The sequence below is a fragment of the Mustela nivalis genome (assembly GCF_964662115.1).
Source record: "Mustela nivalis genome assembly, chromosome: 5".
In the NCBI taxonomy this organism is placed as follows: domain Eukaryota; kingdom Metazoa; phylum Chordata; class Mammalia; order Carnivora; family Mustelidae; genus Mustela; species Mustela nivalis.
In genome coordinates, this window is record NC_139024.1 from 113369094 (window position 1) to 113388733 (window position 19640).

A 19640-nucleotide genomic window follows, 5' to 3' on the forward strand; every position below is an offset into this window, starting at 1 on the left:
CCTGGCCTAGTTCAGTCCTAAAGACTAGGCCTCTGACCTGGTCCAGGTCGGAGATGGCAAGGATGGCCAGGAGAGAGGCAGCATAGGCCTGAACTAGGGGGGAGACAAGATAAATGGGAAAAGGAAGGTCGAGGTGAGACATATTCTGGAGGCAGAATCTACAGAGCTGAACACCTCAGTGGATATGACATGAGTGAGGCAATAAAGAAGATATGAATCTGTAAGCTTACTACGCCATCTGTATCAGAACTCGGAGTTCTTTTCAACTGATAAATTTATTCTAAAACTTACCTGGAAAAATAAGTAGGTTTAGAATAATTGATAAGTTTTCTTAAAAAAGGAATAACATTGAAGGGATTTTACACTAATGTCTAGTGTCACACTGATATAGGAATAGACAATAAAAGAGGGTAGAACCCAGAAACAGACCTCTCCATGAGCATATGGGGATATTCAGAAAAGGATAGGTTTTTATTTAGGTAATATTGGAAAAATTGACTATTGTATTCAATAAAAAGTAAGATGAGTTCTTTACCTGACCACAGAGACAGACAATTTCCATAGACATTAAAGATTATATAAGTTAGAGTAATGCTGGTTGTTATAGAGACCCTCATATTTCATTAACTTCTCAACATAAAAAAGTTTACTTCTTACTTGTTCAGTGAAGTTCAACTTACTTGTTCATTGAACTAGTTCCTTACTAGTTCAATGAAGGCACTTCTTGTTGGGGGTGGGATGTGTGGTAAAGGCTCTACTCAGGGCACACATTCAGGAACCCAGGGTGACAAAGGCTCTGCCGTCTTTAGCATGTGGCTGCTAAGGACATGCGTCATAGCAACACCCAGGGGGCAGAAAGGAAAAGAGAGAGGGCATAAGGCTCTGTGTGTCCCCTCAGCCTGAAAGTAGCACATGTTATTTCCACTCACCTTCCGTTAGCTAGACTTAGTCCCATCACCCCACCCAGGGGCAAGCAGACCTGGAGAACGGTGTCCCTGGATGGGATGCCTCTTCCCAGGGATAGTTCTACACCTCCGAAAAGAAGCACGCATCTGTGGCAGACAGCTAGGTAACTTTGTCATGAAGACTATTCTGAATAGTAAAAGTGAGTATGTTAACTACAGGAGCATCTAAATACACCAAAATAAAATGTAAGAAAATACTTTTACACTCTTGGGCAATGTCTTTCTAGATGACTTGACTTCTTCGACTTCTAAATAACATGAAATACAGAATGAGTAAAGAAAAATAAGTGATGTTTTTGCCTATCATGTTGGCAAAGATTACAAATTTAGAATAGTCCATGTAATACCTGAGGAATGCTTAGAACAGTATCTGTCACACAGTAAACCATTACTGTGTTAGTTGTTACTATTGTTGTTGTTATTCTTATTAGCATTACTTTGTATTAACAAGAGACAGAGAAACAATTCCTTTCTTTTTTTTTTAAGTTTTTTTTTTTTTATTTACTTGACAGAGAGACACAGCGAGAGAGGGAACACAAGCAGGGGGAGTGGGAGAGAGAGAAGCAGGTCCCGCTGTGCAAGGAGTCCAATGCGAGGCTCAATCCCAGGATCCTAGGACCATGACCTGAGCTGAAGGCAGACGCTTAATGCCTGAGCCACCCAAGCTCCCCTGAAAAATAATTGCTTTCCTACATTGTTAATAACAATTGATACCATCCTTTGGAGGGCACTTGGATATCAAAATTCAAAACATGCCAACATTCAACCCAGCAATCCAATTCTCTAGGAATTTATCGTTAACCTACAAAAATATGTGTACTTAACTGTTCATTTCAGCATTGTTTTACAAGCAAAAATTCAAGCAATCTGAAATTCATTAATAGTTGGCTAATTAAATAAATTTCCTTCCTGCCTTATACTACGTATGTCTAGTGTTTTGATATTTTATAGCAGCTACTATTTTATAATTTTAAAACATATATCTTATTTAAATCATCCAAAGTTTAACTTATAAGTGAGGCCACTAAAATTTAGAACAAAAAAAGGTGGTAGAAGAATATTTTATTTGTTGCATTTCTGTTTTTCCCAGACATAACAAGATGAAATGAGTTTAAAGTGCAAGAGGGAAAATTATGTTAGCTGCCAGGGGAAACTTTCTGAGACTCTAACATAATTTACAAAAACTTAAAAGCCGGAAGTCTCCAGACAGTTTCCAGGAATCAAGATGTACCCCCTTTGTGGTTTATCTTCATAGAATCCATCTATCCTTACAATCACTAGTTTAAAAGTGTTCAACCATGATTTGCTTAATCCATATGATTTAGTTCTTCCCATTATGATTTTAAACTAAGCCAGGTATGGTAAAATACAATTTCTAATAGATGTATTATGCCATGTAATTGTAGCAACAAAATATATCCCATCAAGTTCAGGTGTTGAGTTCATCTTGCTTTTTTCTTTTAAGTCTTCTTTCAATTCCAGTTAATTCGTACAGTGTTATATTGGTTTCAAGTGTATAATATAGTGATTCAACAATTCCATACATCACACAGTGCTCGTCACAAGTGCACTTCTTTTTTTTTTTAAGATATCTTTATTTTCTTCATATTTTTTTTAAGATTTTTTTTTATTTATTTGACAGACCACAAGTAGGCAGAGAGGCAGGCAGAGAGAGAGAGGAGGAAGCAGGCTCCCCACTGAGCAGAGAGTCCGATGCGGGGCTCGATCCCAGGACTCTGGGATCATGACCTGAGCCGAAGGCAGAGGCTTTAACCCACTGAGCCACCCAGGTGCCCCACAAGAGCACTTCTTAATCTCATCTATTTCCCCCTTGCCCCCACCCACCTCACTCTGGTAACCATCAATTTGTTCTCTATAGTTAAGAATCTGTGTTCTGGTTTATCTGTCTCTCTCTCTCTCTCTCTCTGTCTCTGTCTCTCTCGTTTGCCCTTTGCTCATTTGTTTTGCTTCTTAAATTTCACATAGCAGTGAAACCAAATGGTATTTGTCTTTCTCTGACTGATTTCACTTAGCATTATACTCTCTGGCTTCATCTAGCTGATGGAGCTAGATTATGTGGTTGATCTTGCTTTAACCCAATCTTTGGGTCCATGTTAGGGTAGCCTTAGATATGAATCCACCTTATAATGAGGGATTTTCAGTATTTCAGTGACTAATCCCTTTTACACAAAGTGCAAGGTGATCAATTTATATTGATTTTGCTGACTAAATAATACTGTGGAGTCTAACAATATACCCTTCTACGGTCCCTATGTGTCTTAAATTATCATTATACAATATTTACTTCATTAAAATCTTTGCAGTCTCCTCAAATCTCACGAATTCATCCATAAATCATTCTAAGTGATTCACTAAGTATGTGAACCTTCTTCCTAGAACCATATTCCTTTATTTCACATTTCTAAGGGGCTGCTAGTAACCAATAACTATCTTCACTACTTCCCAACTTGTTCACATTTGTTTCCTTTGGGAGAAGTAGATTTTAAGAGCTCAGGATTATGTGCCTTTTTTCCATGCAATTTAGAGCTCCCCCTTGTTTATTAACAGTTCTATTTCTTCCTCTAGCCCCATTTTCTCTCGATGTATTCATAAAAGTACCATCTGTTTTTAGTATCATTTTCTTTCTGCATTCTGCTGTCTCCTGAATGCTTCATGCGGTAACAATTTATTCCTGCTTTACTATCCATTTGCTCTCACAGCCCACCCTCTTCTCCCTATCCCACTCCACCCACTGTCACCCTGGATTTTCCTCATCCAATGAATGGTATACCATTATTTTTAAGGGCACAACTTAGGAGCCAAGAAATGACCAGCTCAGCCACTTGGGATATTGGGCCTTGACTAGTTGATCACTGCACATCTTAGCTCTTTGTTTGCAAGAAGCAGATGGTCCTAATATTTTCTAGCTCATAGGAGTAAAGTCATGTACATTGGGGTTTCCCAGGGTGGCACTATAGACATTTGGACTAGGTAATTCTTTTCTCTGGAAACTATTCTGGGCATTGTAGAATGTTTTGCAGCAACCTTTACCACTAGATGCCAGTAATAACCCCCTTTCCAATTAAGACAACAAAATATGTCTCCAGACATGGCTAGATGTCCCCTGGGAGGCAAAATCATCCCCCACTGACAACACTGATATATTAAGGTATTTAGCACCATGCCTGGTACATGATAGAGATTTAATATGTATTTGTGACAGGTTGATGATCTAGTGGATTAATGCATATTCATTTCTAATGCAAACATCTAATATAATATTTGACATTTAATTAACTGCTCAATGCATGAATGGATAAACAAACAAATATGAAGCCAATAATCTTTGAGGGTTGTCTATAGTTTCTACCTTATACTAAAATGTGGTACATGCACTTAAGACAAGGCTCCTCTCTTTAAAAAAAATTTTAGATGATTAATTGCACAGCTTAAGTTACTCTGCCCAGTTTTTCTCCAGCCTTATTGAGATACAGTTGACATATAACAATTTAAGGTGTACAATCTATTGATTTGATACACTTGTATATTGCAACTGATCGTTAGCTAACACCTCCATCACATCACACAATTACCGTTTCTTTTTTGTGGTGAAAACATTTAAGATATAGTCTCTTGGCAACTTTCCAGTATATAATACAGTATCATTAATTATAATCACCATCCTGTACATTCGATCCCCAGAACTTATTCATCCTATTACTGGAAGCTTATAATCTTTGACCAGCATCCCCAATTTCTCCACCTCACAGCTCCTGCTAATCATAGTTTAGTCTCTGTTTCTAGGAGTCAACTTTTTTATATTTCACAAAGAAGTGATGTAGTCTCTGTTTTTATGAGTTCAACTTTTTTAAAGATTTTTTTTTTTTTAATTTGACAGACAGAGATCCTAAGTAGGCAGAAAGAGAGGAGGAAGCAGGCTCCCTGCTGAGCAGATAGCCCTATGTTGGGGCTTGATCCCAGGACCCTGGGATTATGACCTGAGCCAAAGGCAGAGGCTTTAATCCACTGAGCCACCCAGACACCCCTGAGTTCAACTTTTTTAGATACCACACATAAGTGTTTCTCCGTCTGGCTCATTTCAGTTAATATGATACCCTCGAGGTTCATCCATGTTGTTGAAAACATTACAATTCTCTTCTTTCTCATGGCTGAAAAATATTCCACTATTTTTAATATTTTGAGGACCCTCCATACTGTTTTCCATAATGAACATACCAATGTACATTCCCACAACAGGGCCCAAACATTCCCTTTCCTTTACCTCCTCACCAGCATTTGTTATCTCTTGCTTTTTTATAATAGTTATTCTCACAGGGGTGAAGTAGTATCTCACTATGGTTTTGATTTGCATTATCTCATGATTAGTGATGTTGAGCTCCTTTTCATATATCTGTTGACCATTTGTGGGTCTTGTTTGGAATAAGATCTATTCATTTCCTCTGCCCATTTTTTAAATTGGGTTATTTGTTATTTTACTATTGAGTTGTATGAGTCACTTATATATTTTGAATATTATCAGATTAGCAATTTGCAAATATTTTCTCCTATGGTACATTGCCTTTCCATTTTGTTGCTGCTTTCCTTTTCTATACAGAAGCTTTTTGATTTGAGGTGGTCCCACTTGTTCATTTTTGCTTTTGTTGACTTTGTTTTTGGTTTCAAATCCAAAAAACCACTGTCACGATCAATGTCAAGGAATTTACTCGCTCTGTTTCCTTCTAGGACTTTCATGGAGTCAGGTATTACACTTACATCTTTAGTTGATTTTTGTGTATGGTATAAGACAGTGGTCCAGTTTCATTCTTTTGTATGTAGCTATCCAGTTTTTCCAACACATTTATTGATGAGATTATCTTTTCCCCATTGTATATTTCTGGCTCATTTGTCATTAATTGATCATGTATGCATGGGTTTATTTCTAGGCTTTCTATTCTGTTCCATTGATCTATGTGTCTGATCTATGATAATACCATGCAGGTTTGATTATTATAGCTTTGTAATATAGTTTGAAATCAAGGAGCCTGATGCCTCCAGCTTGTTCTTTTTTCCTCAAGATTGCTTTGGCTATTTGGTGTCTTTTGTGGTTCTATATGAATTTTGGAATGGTTTGTTCTATTTCTGTGGAGAATGCCATTGGAATTTTGATAGAGTTTGCCCTGAACCTGTACATTGCTTTGAGTAGTGTGGATATTTTAACAATATTCTTCCAATCCATAAGCTTATTTTTCACTTATTTTTCTCTCCTTTGTCAGTGTCTTATAGTTGTCACCAAACAGATTTTTCACCCCCTTAGTTAAATTTATTCCTAAGCATTTTATTCTTTTTGATGCTATAGTAAAGAGGATTTTTTTAATTTGTCTTTTTCAGAGATCATTGTTAGTGTATAGAAACACGACTTATTTTTGTATATTGATTTTGTGTGCCACAACTTTACTTAGTTCATTTATTAGTTCCAATAATGTTTTGATGGAATCTTTAGAGTTTTCTGTATATAATATGTCATTTGCAAATAGTGATGGTTTTACTTCTTCCTTTCCAATTTGGAGGCCTTTTATTTCTTTTTCTTGCTTAATTGCTCTGGCTAGGACTTTAGATACTATGCTGAATAAAAGTGTCAAGAGTGAGCATCCTTATCTTACTCCTTATTTTAGAAAGAAAGCTTTTATTTTTTATCATTGACTGATGTTAGCTATGGGGTTGTTATATGTGGTAAAATAGGTGATGGGGATGAAGGAGGGCACTTGTGATGACCACAGGGTGATACATAGAAGTGTTGAATCAGTATATTGTACACCTGAAACTAATATTACACTGTATTTTAACTGGAATTTAAATAAAAGCTTCGTTTAAGTATGCAAATATAATCCTTTGAGAGAAAGACTAAGATGGGCATTTCTGCCCTTTCCTTTTGCACTGAGCCCTCGAGTGGTAGCCACAGCGGTGCTCACACCCATTAAGAACTGCTTCTTTGGGGGCGCTGTGATGGCTCAGTGGGTTAAGCCGCTGCCTTCGGCTCAGGTCATGATCTCAGGGTCCTGGGACCGAGTCCCGCATCGGGCTCTCTGCTCAGCAGGGAGCCTGCTTCCTCCTCTCTCTCTCTGCCTGCCTCTCTGCCTACTTGTGATCTCTCTCTGTCAAATAAATAAATAAAATCTTTAAAAAAAAAAAAAAAAAAAGAACTGCTTCTTTGTTTGCTGTATAGTCTGGTGGATCTTGTAGATGCAATCCCCATTGGCTTTCAGAACAAGCTGTTTGGAAAGCTTGTCCCTCAAGTGGGAGTCTTAAAGTTAGGAGGCTAGATATGGGGTCCAAACCCTTAGCCTCTCAGGGAGAAGCTGGGATGTGGGAGTTACCTCCCATTTGTAGGACACTATGCTACAGGTGAGGTTTAAGGCAAGATTATGTCTCAGCCTTTCCTACCCATTTCAATGTGGGTATTTTCTTATCTGCCAGATGCTTAGGAGTCCCTCATATGGTTTCTAGATTTCCTTCACAGGGAATTACTCCACGTGCAAGAGTTTATTCGGTGCATCGTTGGGAGGAAGGAAGCGCAGGAGTCTCTGAAGACTGCCCCTAGCTAATTTTATAAAAAGGAAATCTTAGTGATATTTATGTACTTTAATGGATGATAGCTATGAATTATTATGTTTCAGTAGAATTCAAGATGGAATATTGAAGTGATCCTTTGATTAAAAGTATTTCAGATTTTTTTTTTAAGATTTTATTTATTTGTTTGACAGGAAGATAGAGAGCACAAGTAGGCAGAGCAGCAGGCAGAGGGAGAAGGAGAAGCAGGCTCTCCGCTGAGCAGGGAGCCTGATGCAGGCAGGGCTTGCTTGATTCCAGGACCCTGGGATCATGACCTGAGCCGAAGGCAGCCGCTCAACTGACTGAGCCACCCAGGCATCCCAAGAGTATTTCAGATTCTTATTCTAATTCTAGTTATTAAGACACTGGTATGGTCAGAGAACAAAGCTCACACTCCCTTGAGTGTTTAATCCAAATCCATTCTATAAATATTTATTGAGTGCTTACCATGTTTCAGGCACTCTTTGAGGTACTTGGGATACAACTATCCAACCTTATAGAGCCTCTATTCTATAACGGACTACAAAAATAATAAATACATATATAAAAACAAAAGAGTAGTCATAACCTCTAAAATATTAGCCTGGGAAATATTCTAGCTGGTACTGACAGCGAAATTCAGTGGAGGACTGAAATCTAACCAGAAACATTTTTGTGACTGCATTCATCATTTGCCGTTTGGTCGCTCATCTGTGATTTCATTTTATCAAACTCCCAACTTTCTCGTCTGATCTGAATTACAATGAGGGTGTTAAATCACATCTGTAGTTACCTTTGCATATTTTGTGACTTCAGACACTTAGATTATGATTCACAGTGTGCGTAATTTTTTAAATTGTCTCAAACAGGCAGTGTTGCTTTTACTTTGTCTCGGTTTTCTCTAATGAACGATCTTCATAGCTTCGTACGTTTTGTACTGCAGTCTAACAGCACGGTGGCTGATTCTTTCACATTAATACAGTATGTGCTTTTTGCGCCTCCCTTTTCTCATCTGTAAAATGGGATCTGTAGAAGATCTAAGTAACACAGTTGTTATAAGGATGAAATAATTAACATTCATAAAAAAGACAGAACTAAAGAAAGTGCCAGGCACGCCAATAAGTTTCGAGTGCTGTATTTTCTGCACCCCTATCAGTCATTTGCTTACTTCTCCTATCTCAAATATTTTAACATAGTTAATGGAGTATTGTTCCTTTTTCTTTCCTTTGTACACTTGTAATGAAGCAGGATTACAGTGAGAAATAAAAGCAAATACATATCTAGCAAGACCATATAAGAAATGTCTCTTTGTCTGTAAACTACTTGAGTCGGGAGTAAATCCCTCCAAATGATGCAAACCAAGAGACATTTCACACCTAACTCTTCTCTAAAGTTTTTTTTTTTTTCTGATTTCAAAAGACATTTTCATTGTTATAAAATGCCATAGTACAGAAATTAGTAACTTAGTAAAAGTCCCTTTACCCACATACTCACCCCACTCTCTCTACCTCTAGAGAGAATTATAGTAATAATCTGTATATATTCTCACATTATTTTCCTGGTCATTATTTTTTTATTAAAATAAGATCAAAAAATAAAACAAAATAAAATAAGATCATATTGCACATAGAGCTTTGCAACTGTCTTTTTATTCACTTAAAATATGTCTTTGGTGTCTGGGTCAACACATTTAATTCCTTCTCATTTCCAACAGCTGCAGAGAGCTGTTACTTAAGGATGTGCTTGTGGCTCTCTGTGTACCTACCCACAAAGTGGTTAAAGCCCTTCAGCTGACCCTTGTACCGCCAAACATTCCAAGTCCTGACCCAAAAGGGGCACCAGAAGAGCCATTCAATTATCTGCCCTGTCCACCCCTGGAGACCAGCCTTCTCTCAGTCCAGGGAGAAGGGCCGAGCTGGATGACAAATACCCATTCATATGGCAGTTAATCCTGAGGATCACAGAAAAATTATAAACCCAGTGCCCTTGAAGTGGAACTCCTCTCTGGAGTGTGGATGCCCAGTCATGCGCAGCCCACTTGCAGCAGGAGAGAAATTTTATTTGAGGATGTTAAGGCCAAGTTAACTTCGTTTAAAATTGCCATAGGAGGCCATTCATCCCTGCTTCACTTCTCCCACTTCAAAGTTTCCCTTCACTCAGATATTTACCCTTGGAGCAATTAAGTCCCCTTTTATCTTTTCTATGCCTTCATTGGCCGCTCTGGTTCTCTTTCTTAGCTTACAAAAGAACAGATAGTTTTCAATATGTCTAAGTAAGTCAATATATCTGTCAATTTGTCATATTTCGATATGGCAAATAAGTCAGATGTCAATATGTCAGACATCAAATATCCATTCCCATGCAATGCAAAGTGAGTATAATTAATACTCTATTGTAACAAATGTGCTATTATTTGTGTACCAAACTTATACATTATTGACCGGCCAGGTATAAAGAGATCTTAGAGTATCCAACTCTGCTGAGGCCTTTGTTAGACAGTATGTGAAGTCGCAGACTCCATAACACAAGGGAATTTTTGGCAGAAAGGAGCTCCAAGCTTCTGTGGCAAGAAAGTAATGAGGGAGCACGAGGCTGGCTGACGACAAAGCAAAAGCTGGCGCCTTGTACCCCCCCCCCCATCCGCTTCCCCTCTGTCATATGTGTAGCATCCCTCAGGCAGCCCTGACTGCCATGAGCAATAAGCAAATGGTTAACTTGCAGAGCTCACAATCCCGCTAGACAGGAGTCTCCCTTGGCTTACAAATGTCCTAAATCTCACTAACAAAGGCGATTGATAGCAGAATTGTGACAACCCACCAAAAAGTCTCCCAACTATCTTAATGTTAATGGCTGGTCTAAAGACAACATTGATCCAGACGCAAGGGCAGGCCTGGAACATCCTGGCACCTTGTAGGCCCTCTTTAGCATATGAAAACTCCGTTGAAACCTCCCTTCCCCTCACCTTCCCCCAACTGCAGGGTACATAACCTGCCATCCCTCACAACCCAGGGCAGCAGCTCTTCCTGCCCACGGGTCCTGTCCCCGTGCTTTAATAAACCACCATTTTGCACCAAAGATGTCTCAAGAATTCTTTCTTGGTCATCGACTCCGGACCTTAGCCCACCGAACCTCACCTAGGTTCTAGAACTTCATCAAAAGCAAGAAATGTGATTATACCAAACAACACTTCTGTAGCCACACAGGCTAGGATGCCTCTGTGGCTGGCGTTCAGCAGGGGATGCTGAGGACGGCAATGCTCATGAAACCAGAGCCCAAATGGCCCTGGTGCTGCCTGGAACACCGAACTTTCCAAAGGACACTGTCCATCTAGTTCTTCCAAGCTTCTGTAGCAAATGGTTCACTGTTGCACAGATAAAGCATCGACTAGCCAGAGGGTCAGAACCCAGGCAATACGTGGATCCCGTTCTCTGCTTCGTCACTCTTCAGGTGGCCCGGAGCTGCAGTACCTCTGTTCCAGGCTGAGGCTCAAGATCTGTTTGTTTGTACCACAAAGTGGTCCAAGCGAACCTTTCTGAAACACTATTTTGAGCAAAAAAAACTTCCATGTCCGGCTACTTATCGCTATTTCAACCTGTTTCTTTCAGATACCATTGTTCTTATCGCTTCAATAGCAGTTGTTTCTGCAAAAACTCAGGGTAATATTTTTGCCACGTCCGCACTCAGAAGTCTCCGTTTCCTACAGATCCTCCGCATGGTGCGCATGGACCGAAGGGGAGGCACTTGGAAATTACTAGGTTCAGTGGTTTATGCTCACAGCAAGGTAAGATTTGCTTTCTAAATTATAGAACAAGCCTTTGGAAACTTTTTCGTTGATTGCTGTGGAATATGTAATGAACCCATCAAGCAAACTTAGTCATTTCAGAAGCTGGTTAAAGCACAATGTATAATGGATTACTTAAAAGTCATCATACGGGTTCCAGAGGGAGGGGAATTGGGAGATGGGGCAAAATCGGTGAAAGGGAGAGGGAGAGAGGAGGTTGCAGTTATGGAAGGACTAAGTCACAGGAATCAAAAGCTGGGTACAGGGATACTCAGTGATACTATAGCTGTGTTTTGTGGTGACAGAAGGTACCTACGCTTGTGAGCACAGCATCACCTACAGAGATGTGGAATCACCTGAAACTGATGTAACATTGTGTGTCTATGGTACTCAAATAAAAAATAATGTTTTTCAAGTCCTCAAGCCTCCAATAAATTAGAGTAAACCCATGTCTTTAGAACACTGTGCAACCAAAAAAAAGAATACTGTGCAACCATTAAAAAAAAAAAAAAAAAGCTGAGGAAGTTGTTCTGTTCCCTGGGACATCCTCTGAATAAAAAAGTAATATATATATAATAAATATCCAAAAAGTAGTAAAATGAATACATAGTTTTTTCCTTTTTCACGGTTTTTTTTTTTTTTAACCTCTAACAGTCTTTCATTCCTTTTATATCTAGGAATTAATCACAGCTTGGTACATAGGATTTTTGGTTCTTATTTTTTCATCTTTCCTTGTCTATCTTGTGGAAAAGGATGCCAATAAAGAGTTTTCTACATATGCAGATGCTCTCTGGTGGGGCACAGTAAGTATAAAAATCTGTTTTTATTTTTTGGATGTTATGAAATGTCTCCTTTGAATACAGTGTAATGATTTCTATGAATCATTTATGAAAGGTCTCATAAAAAACATTAACTTCCAAAAGAGAGTTATGTGAAAATATATAGCACTGACTAAAATTGTCTAAAGAGTTTTCCCATCTCTATGGCTCAACAAAATTAAGTTCTCTTATAAATCATCAGAAGTATTTCTTGAGTGCTAGATTGTTGCCAAAATAAGGGTACATTATTTTTTTAAGCTGTGATTAAAATCTTGATAGAGTTGTTTGTTTGTCTTTGTGGAGCACAGATTCTAAATGACCAATTTTGCATCCGTTTACCACTCATCAAAAAAGTTTTTTCTGAGGTTTAAAAAAAAAAGGAATAGTCGCTGAATGGAAGTTAAAGTAAAATTATGGAACAAGAAGTGAAAAAGAGAAAACTGATAACCATCTTTGAGGTCAGAGATCATAGACACTTAGTTTCAAATTTTTCCACTCAAAAGCCTGCTTTTCATTTAAATTGTTATTAAAGGATCATTTGCCAAACAGATATAAAAATCATGACCTCATACAGACCCGTGCTAAAGATTTTAACTCCTTTTTTAAAATTTGTTATTCTTAATGAGGAAGCTAGTACAACGTTATATCCGGTTCAAAGGACTGTCCAAAAAACAGAAACATATAAAGATCAAAAATATTGAAATGAATTCAAATACAGGTAAAGCTGGCTTCTTCATGGTGTGAAAGGGAAGTCAATTAAACCTCCCTAGACAGAATTTATTTACATGTCTATAGACAAGAATTATTTTGCAATGCTCCCAGTTATCTACAACTTACAGAGCTGCAAAATAGCTCAAAAGGCATGAAAAATGCAGAGCCCCATAAAGTCAGAAGTTGATAACCTGGAAAGGTGTGCTCCAAGCAAGGCATAGTTTTCCACTAAAGCAAAATTCTTGTCTGCATTGTAAAGAATTTATAAAACGGTCATTGAAACATGGGCCCTAATAAGATTAGAGAATGCTTTCTGTAATATATGAACTCTATTTCTTTCTATTTTATTCCTTAAGGCATTCCAAAAGGGTGTTTTGTGAAAACATACAGCATTTAAAATTGTCTAAACAGCTTCCCATCTCTTTGGCCCAACAAAAATTAAGTTCTCTAATAAATCACCAGTAATATTTCTTGAGTGATAGATTGTCACCAAAATTAAAATACATCTTTTACCTAAACTGTGGGCAAAATATTTATAAGTTGGGGGGCACCTAGGTGGCTCAGTAGGTTAAGTGTCCGACTCTTTATTTCAGCTCCGATCTGATCTCAGGGTTATGAGTTCAAGCCCCACATTGGACTTTACACTGGGCATGGAGCCTACTTAAAAAGTAAATAAATATAAGTTGGTTGTTCACTTCGTGGAACATAGAGTTAAGTTTCCAATTCTTGCATTGTTCTGTTACTCATCAAAAGTGCATCAGTGAGAACTAGAACCTTTGTCAAGGACAAAGAAAACTTGTCAGGGCTTGTATTGAACAGAACTTGGTATATTTAGTGGCCACACAGCAGCAGTAAAATGAATAAGAATCAGAAATAGCTTCACCTGAAGATTAGGCTTTTTTTCTTAAATTATCAGAGTCAGTGTCTTCAAGATTGTGTCATTAGGAACAAAGCAATCTAGTGGTGTAATAATTTGGTTCCCAGCTCCTCCCTCCTACCCCACAAGCATTAATGGACATTTTGAAAAGAGGAAGGAGGAAAACCTGAAAGAGAGCAGTCCTGTGACATTCTTGAAATACCTTTTATATGTAGAATGCAAGTGAAAATCTGTGACTCATTGTGTGATAAACTGTGTAAACAGAACACAGGAGGCTTTTCTAGCCAGCAAGGGGAAGACAGTTCATTATCCCAGGCTTCAAAGCAACAATGTGAATTTAAGTTTAGTTTCTGTTTTTCCTTGATAATTCCAACGTACTTAAATGCTTGAGACATTCAGGTGCACCTGTCCCATTGAGATGCAGTCCTTGGTGAGTTCAGCCTGGCAGCTCTTTATCATTCTTTCCAATAGTCTTCCTTTTGTCCTTATTACTAATCAGAATTGCTGTATTGTATGTTAAACAGTGTGTGGGAAACTCTTAATGTACTGCTCACTTAGTCACAGGCTTATTTCTTTTGCCAGAATAACCCACATAGCAGGTTTCAAAGGTCATATCTTTTCACTTTCAGAGGGGAAGTAACATTTTCATTGATTGCCATTTTTAATAGTCATATTCTGACTGAAGCTTAACCTGTACTTAACAGGTTCTTTGAATGGCCTAATTATTTCTCCATTTAAATTTTTAAAAAATCTGGTCTTGAATAATCTTCTAAGATGTCAAGCTTCTAGGAAAAGGCCTGTTGGTCCACAGTGGGTTTGTTGATATTAACTGAGTCATTAATGAAATTGTCTGAAGCCTAAAAATATACAAAAAAACAAACAAAAGTGCTTATTATCTCTATTCTTTTTTTTTTTTTTAGATTTTATTTATTTATTTCACAGAGAGAGAACACAAACAGGGGGAGCTGGCAGGCAGAGGGAGAGAGAAATACAGGCAGAGGGAGAGAGAGAGGCAGGCAGAGGGAGAGGGAGAAGCAGGCTCCCCACTGGGCAGGGAGCTGGATGCGGGGCTCCATCCCAGGACCCTGGGATCATGACCTGAGCTGAAGGCAGAGGTTTGACTGATTGAGCCACCCAGGCACCCCTATTTCTATTCCTTATAAGAAGAACATATACTGGGTCTCCAATATGAAATAAAATAAATTTAGAACATCATACCTTTTATTATATATTGTTCCAGACCTTAGTAAAATATGTGGCTGGATACTTTCTAGTTAAAATTGTCCATGTTTCACATAATGGACACCTTGCTAACTATGGAAGTACCCAGAATTAACAGAGAAATGAAAGCACCCTGAACTAGTGTTTCTAAGTGTTGGACTTCAGTTAAAAAAAAAAAATAGGAGATTCTCTTCATTAAGAAAGCCCAAATTATTGACATTAAGTATCAAAATGCAGTTTGTGGCTTGTGGGTACAATATTTCAGTGAATTCTGAATCGTTAATTATTAATATCCTTTTGTTAAAAAAATATCGAGGACTATCCCCAAAACGCACTTTGGGAGGGATTCATGTGTGATCAGTACTATCAAAAGCCAGTAACAATTCAAACAACTCTGATCCCTGAAGACAATTCTGTACCACCTAGTTTGTTAAATAAGTGGAATAATCAATATTAAGGGCCTGGTACTAAGACCGCAGCCAGTGCCCAATCAAAGATGGTAGCCACTGTTGGCAAAAACATTTCGATATGGATGTTAGATGGAAGCACCTTTGTAACAGAAGGAACAAAGGGCTCTTTACTTCATGGAAGACTCACAGCTTAAGCACAAAAGGGACTTGGGAATTGGGGATTAGAATGAAAAGATGTTCTGGGTTCTGAAGGGACGTTCGTGACAGAAGTAGAAGAGGGTCAAGGGGAAACGCCTCTTGGCTGAAGCCCTGGCAGCTACGGGAAAAGAGGATCTTCATTTGTTGGGCAGAGCGCCATTTGATGTTACTTCCTATTATTATTTTCCTTCTTTTTTGTTTGCTTCAGATTTATTCTGAAATAATTTAAGAACAAGTCTCCCTGGAGTTATTTCCTATTATTATCTCCTTCTTCTCTATTATTATTTTTCTCCTTTTGATTTGCCTTAGATTTATTCTGAAATAACTTAAGATCTGCTCTTCCTGAAGTAATATTGCCTGATAATGATCTGTTCTTGAAGGCCAGTTTGTTCTCTACTTACTGCTATTTCTGTGATGAAGACAGTGAGATGGGGTGGCTTTTTTCTTAAGAAGCACACAACAGCAAATCGTATAAGTATTCTTGAGTCAGCATCTGACGACAGCCTCCACCTGGGACCCTGTGCTTGACTTGATTACTTCAGGCATGTAGAAGAATTAGATATAAGCCAGTTAGTCCTAGAATTCATGCTGAAAATCTTCCAGCCTTTCTCAAAGCAAATAATACAGAAGGCTCTATGGATAGTATAGTGTATGGTGCACTCAGCGGGTTGTAGAGCCCAAATAGATGTCATGAGTTTCATCCTCCTGCAAAAATCTAAGAACAAGAAGTGGTGTCAGTTTGTGAAATTAACAAAAATACCGTTGTGTCAGGGTGCCTGGGTGGCTCAGTGGGTTAAGCCTCTGCCTTCGGCTCAGGTCATGATCTCAGAGTTCTGGGATTGAGCCCCGCATCGGGCTCTCTGCTCAGCAGGGAGTCTGCTTCCCCTTCTCTCTCTGCCTGCCTCTCTGTCTGCTTGTGATCTCTCTCTCTCTGTCAAATAAATAAATAAAATCTTAAAAAGAAAAAAAAATACCCTTGTGTCTCATAGCACTGAGAATCAACCCTCCTTCCACTGAGCTCACCAGTACAAAATATTTTCTGCAACTTTGATAAGCTGTTGTTTTCTGACTCAGCGTTGGCACGTTAAATAAAAGTTAACAATTATTTCTCACTACCAAAACATTATCTGATGGTATCAGAGCTTTATTTGGCCAAGACATCATCACCACACCAACCCTAACTATTCAAGAACATTGTTAAGTACCAAGCAAAAACTGAGACACACATGCATGAGCTGCTACCCACCGAAACATCTTAGCTGCTGTGAGCCTCTGTATGGTGTGCCCGCCTGGATGGCATGGGTATGTGAAATATATCGGTGGGAAGCCTTTCCTAAGACGTCTGTTCCATTAGTAAATGCCATCTCACACATGGTGCTGAATACTTTTGCTTGATTTGAGTCCATAAACATTGAGCACACACTGTATGGAATAGAACAGAAAGAATTAAAGTCAGGAAACTTGGCTTCCAGCTCCATCATCGGGATTTAGCAGAGGTGCGGTATTCAGCGAATCATTTACTATCTCTATAAAACTGAGAAAATAGCATTACCCAAACACAAAGTTGCTATGGGTAGTAAACGAGATAAGGATATGTAGGGCCTAGGTCGGGCACTGAACAAATGTTAGTCACTGCTGTTGTTACGTATTTGACAACGAGCCTGGAAGAACAACAGAGAATCCTGTTACCCTGCCTGCCACAGCAGCACCCACAGGATCTGAGGCCACCCCTACGAGAGAGTCTGCTATTTGCACACTCAAAACCTTTCTCGTCTACGAATTTACGATGAACAAATTCCTGCACAGGTTCTAGGCTACCCGCTCTCTGAAACTAGGTGTTTAGGAAGCAACCCAGAGAGAGAAGAGAAGAGGAGAGGAGAGGAGAAGGGGGGAGGGGTGGGGGAAAAGGGAAAGGGAGGGAAAGAGACAGTTGACAGACTCCTCATGTGAATCATCCTCTGAAGCACGGCCTTATAGGGAAACTATACTGTGCTTTGGAAGTCTACAAATAGTATGTTCTTAACTTGTTCTCATGAATGAATTCGTTGTAAAGTGGTAGTCATAATTGTATTCTCAAAATTAGACTAATAAATGTATATCGATGTGTTACTTGAAGAGAGGAAGGATGGGTTTATATCTACTGGTCTGGAATTAATTCTTTTATTGAAGGGAAAAAAAAAAGTTATAGTCTACCCAGTGTCCAAATTATAATCTGACCATAGCATCTGCCATCCCACACAAAAAGAACACAAAGGAAGAGGGAAGAAAAATCAAGAAATCTTGGGCCCAAAATTGCATGTGTTTTGCAGTATTATTCCTGAAGACAAGACTTCTCGATTACTTCTCGAGTCCACCTTTGCTACACAAACACACATTTATACCAACATCTACAACCCACAGTCAGAAAATATATTTTCCCACCTGTGTGGCAGCAACTGAGTATGTGCAATAGGTTGACAAAAACTTATCTAAACTTTTCCCATCTGCCAGATCACCTTCAAGTAAATGGCCTGACGGAACGATAGCTCAAACTCCCAGCATTCCTGAAGGGAGCCATTCCCTCTCAGATCCTGACCCGTCTGGTCCAGGTATCACCTGACAATGCCTCTGCTGGTTTCCACCTCCGGTCACAAAGTGTGGCATTAAATGGCATCCTCTCACTCAAAGAAAGTAGTCATCTCCCCATAACTGCACTGGAAGAGATAGTTGACATTTTTTTAATCTATCTTTTCATGTTCCTAAGTAAAATCAAAACCTCACAGACTTTCCAAGAATATTGTAAAACCATAGTCTAATGTCAATGAGTAAGAATCAATAATCCATATGTAAAAACATGAGTAAATGCATAAATACATTTTTAAAATTTAATCTATTCAGCACAGGTTAACCTGTGTAAAAGACATATCTTCTATAAGCTCTGGAAGTAGGTCCAAAATGGAATTGTGTCCAATATGGTAGATTTCCTCCAGCCCCTGAAGATCACACTGGCAGCCTCTCAAGTTTCTTTGAAAGAAACTGCTGTTCCGGGAGCTCCCCTGATGAGCTGGTGTCTTTGGACTTCTGTGTGAGCCTACCTTTCTCTGACTTTGGATCCCAGTGAAACTTGTCATTACTAGGTTTGGCCCCTGAACGCTTCATAGGATTTCTGAAAGACGAACTGGGTTTATTGTTTGGCACAAGTGTGGCAGAATAAGCCCCCTGCCTGCCCAAGGCTGCTACTCAGTTCAGGTACAAAGAACCAGCTGATAATTGTTAGCAGGGCGTTCCAGAGGCTAGGAAAAGAAAAGAAACATAATGTAGTTGTGCTGTTCCAGGAGACATACCGGTATTTCAAGGACAACTTGACCTAAAAGTCCAGAAAAATCAATGAACATCTATGCAGGCCTCATCAGAGGATGGTCTCATTGCATGCAACCGGTCATTGCTTAGGAAGTCAGTGGCTTGATTCAAGCCGATGGGTCCGTGTGAATTCGTAAAGAAGGCTCATATCGTTTTATTCTAAGTGCATCCTAGAAATGTCAGTTTCGTCCCTGGTACTACCCGTCTGTCCCCTTCAGGGACCTGCTCCCAGCAGGCGTGAGACAAAGGAAAGTCCTGCTCCCCAGCATGGACTGAGATGAAACTGCACCCTGTTGCCGGATCCTTCTCAAGCCTGGCTGGCAATGGAAGGCCTCTATGCTTTCAACCGAGCAACATCCTGAGAGACTTTGAAATCAGAGTGGAGGAAGTTGTTGGGCTTGGCCGCCAGCCCTTCCAGACTCTGCGTGCCAGCCTGAACCCAGTGCAGAGAGAAGGAGGGAGGGAGGCAGCTCTCTGCGTTCCCGAGCTTCCTTTCTCTCCGACAAAGCACGCCTGTAAGAGGGAGGGCAACTCTAAATCCAGAATGAGAGGGAGCAGGCATTCTTCTCTACTCAGAAAGAAACACTGGGCACATCGTCATTTTGCTGTGTCTCATTCTTCCGACTTAAAAGTGGTGGTTTAAAAAAACAAAACAAAACAAACAAACAAACAAACAAAAAAACGCTCTCTGAGTGATGAGCAAAGGAGAATAACTCAGATGCATGGTAGCTC

At 39.2% G+C, this 19640-nt stretch overlaps 1 protein-coding gene across 4 annotated transcripts in view; it reads left to right on the forward strand.

Moving 5' to 3' along the window:
• Positions 1-19640, forward strand: part of KCNQ5 (potassium voltage-gated channel subfamily Q member 5) — a 532298-nt gene that overhangs the window by 417475 nt on the left and 95183 nt on the right. For all 4 annotated transcript variants that reach the window (XM_082729774.1, XM_082729775.1, XM_082729777.1 and 1 more), the window contains 2 exons: positions 11159-11334; positions 12012-12137. In XM_082729774.1, coding sequence (XP_082585900.1) covers positions 11159-11334; positions 12012-12137 — 302 coding nt within the window. The remainder of the gene's footprint in view (positions 1-11158; positions 11335-12011; positions 12138-19640) is intronic.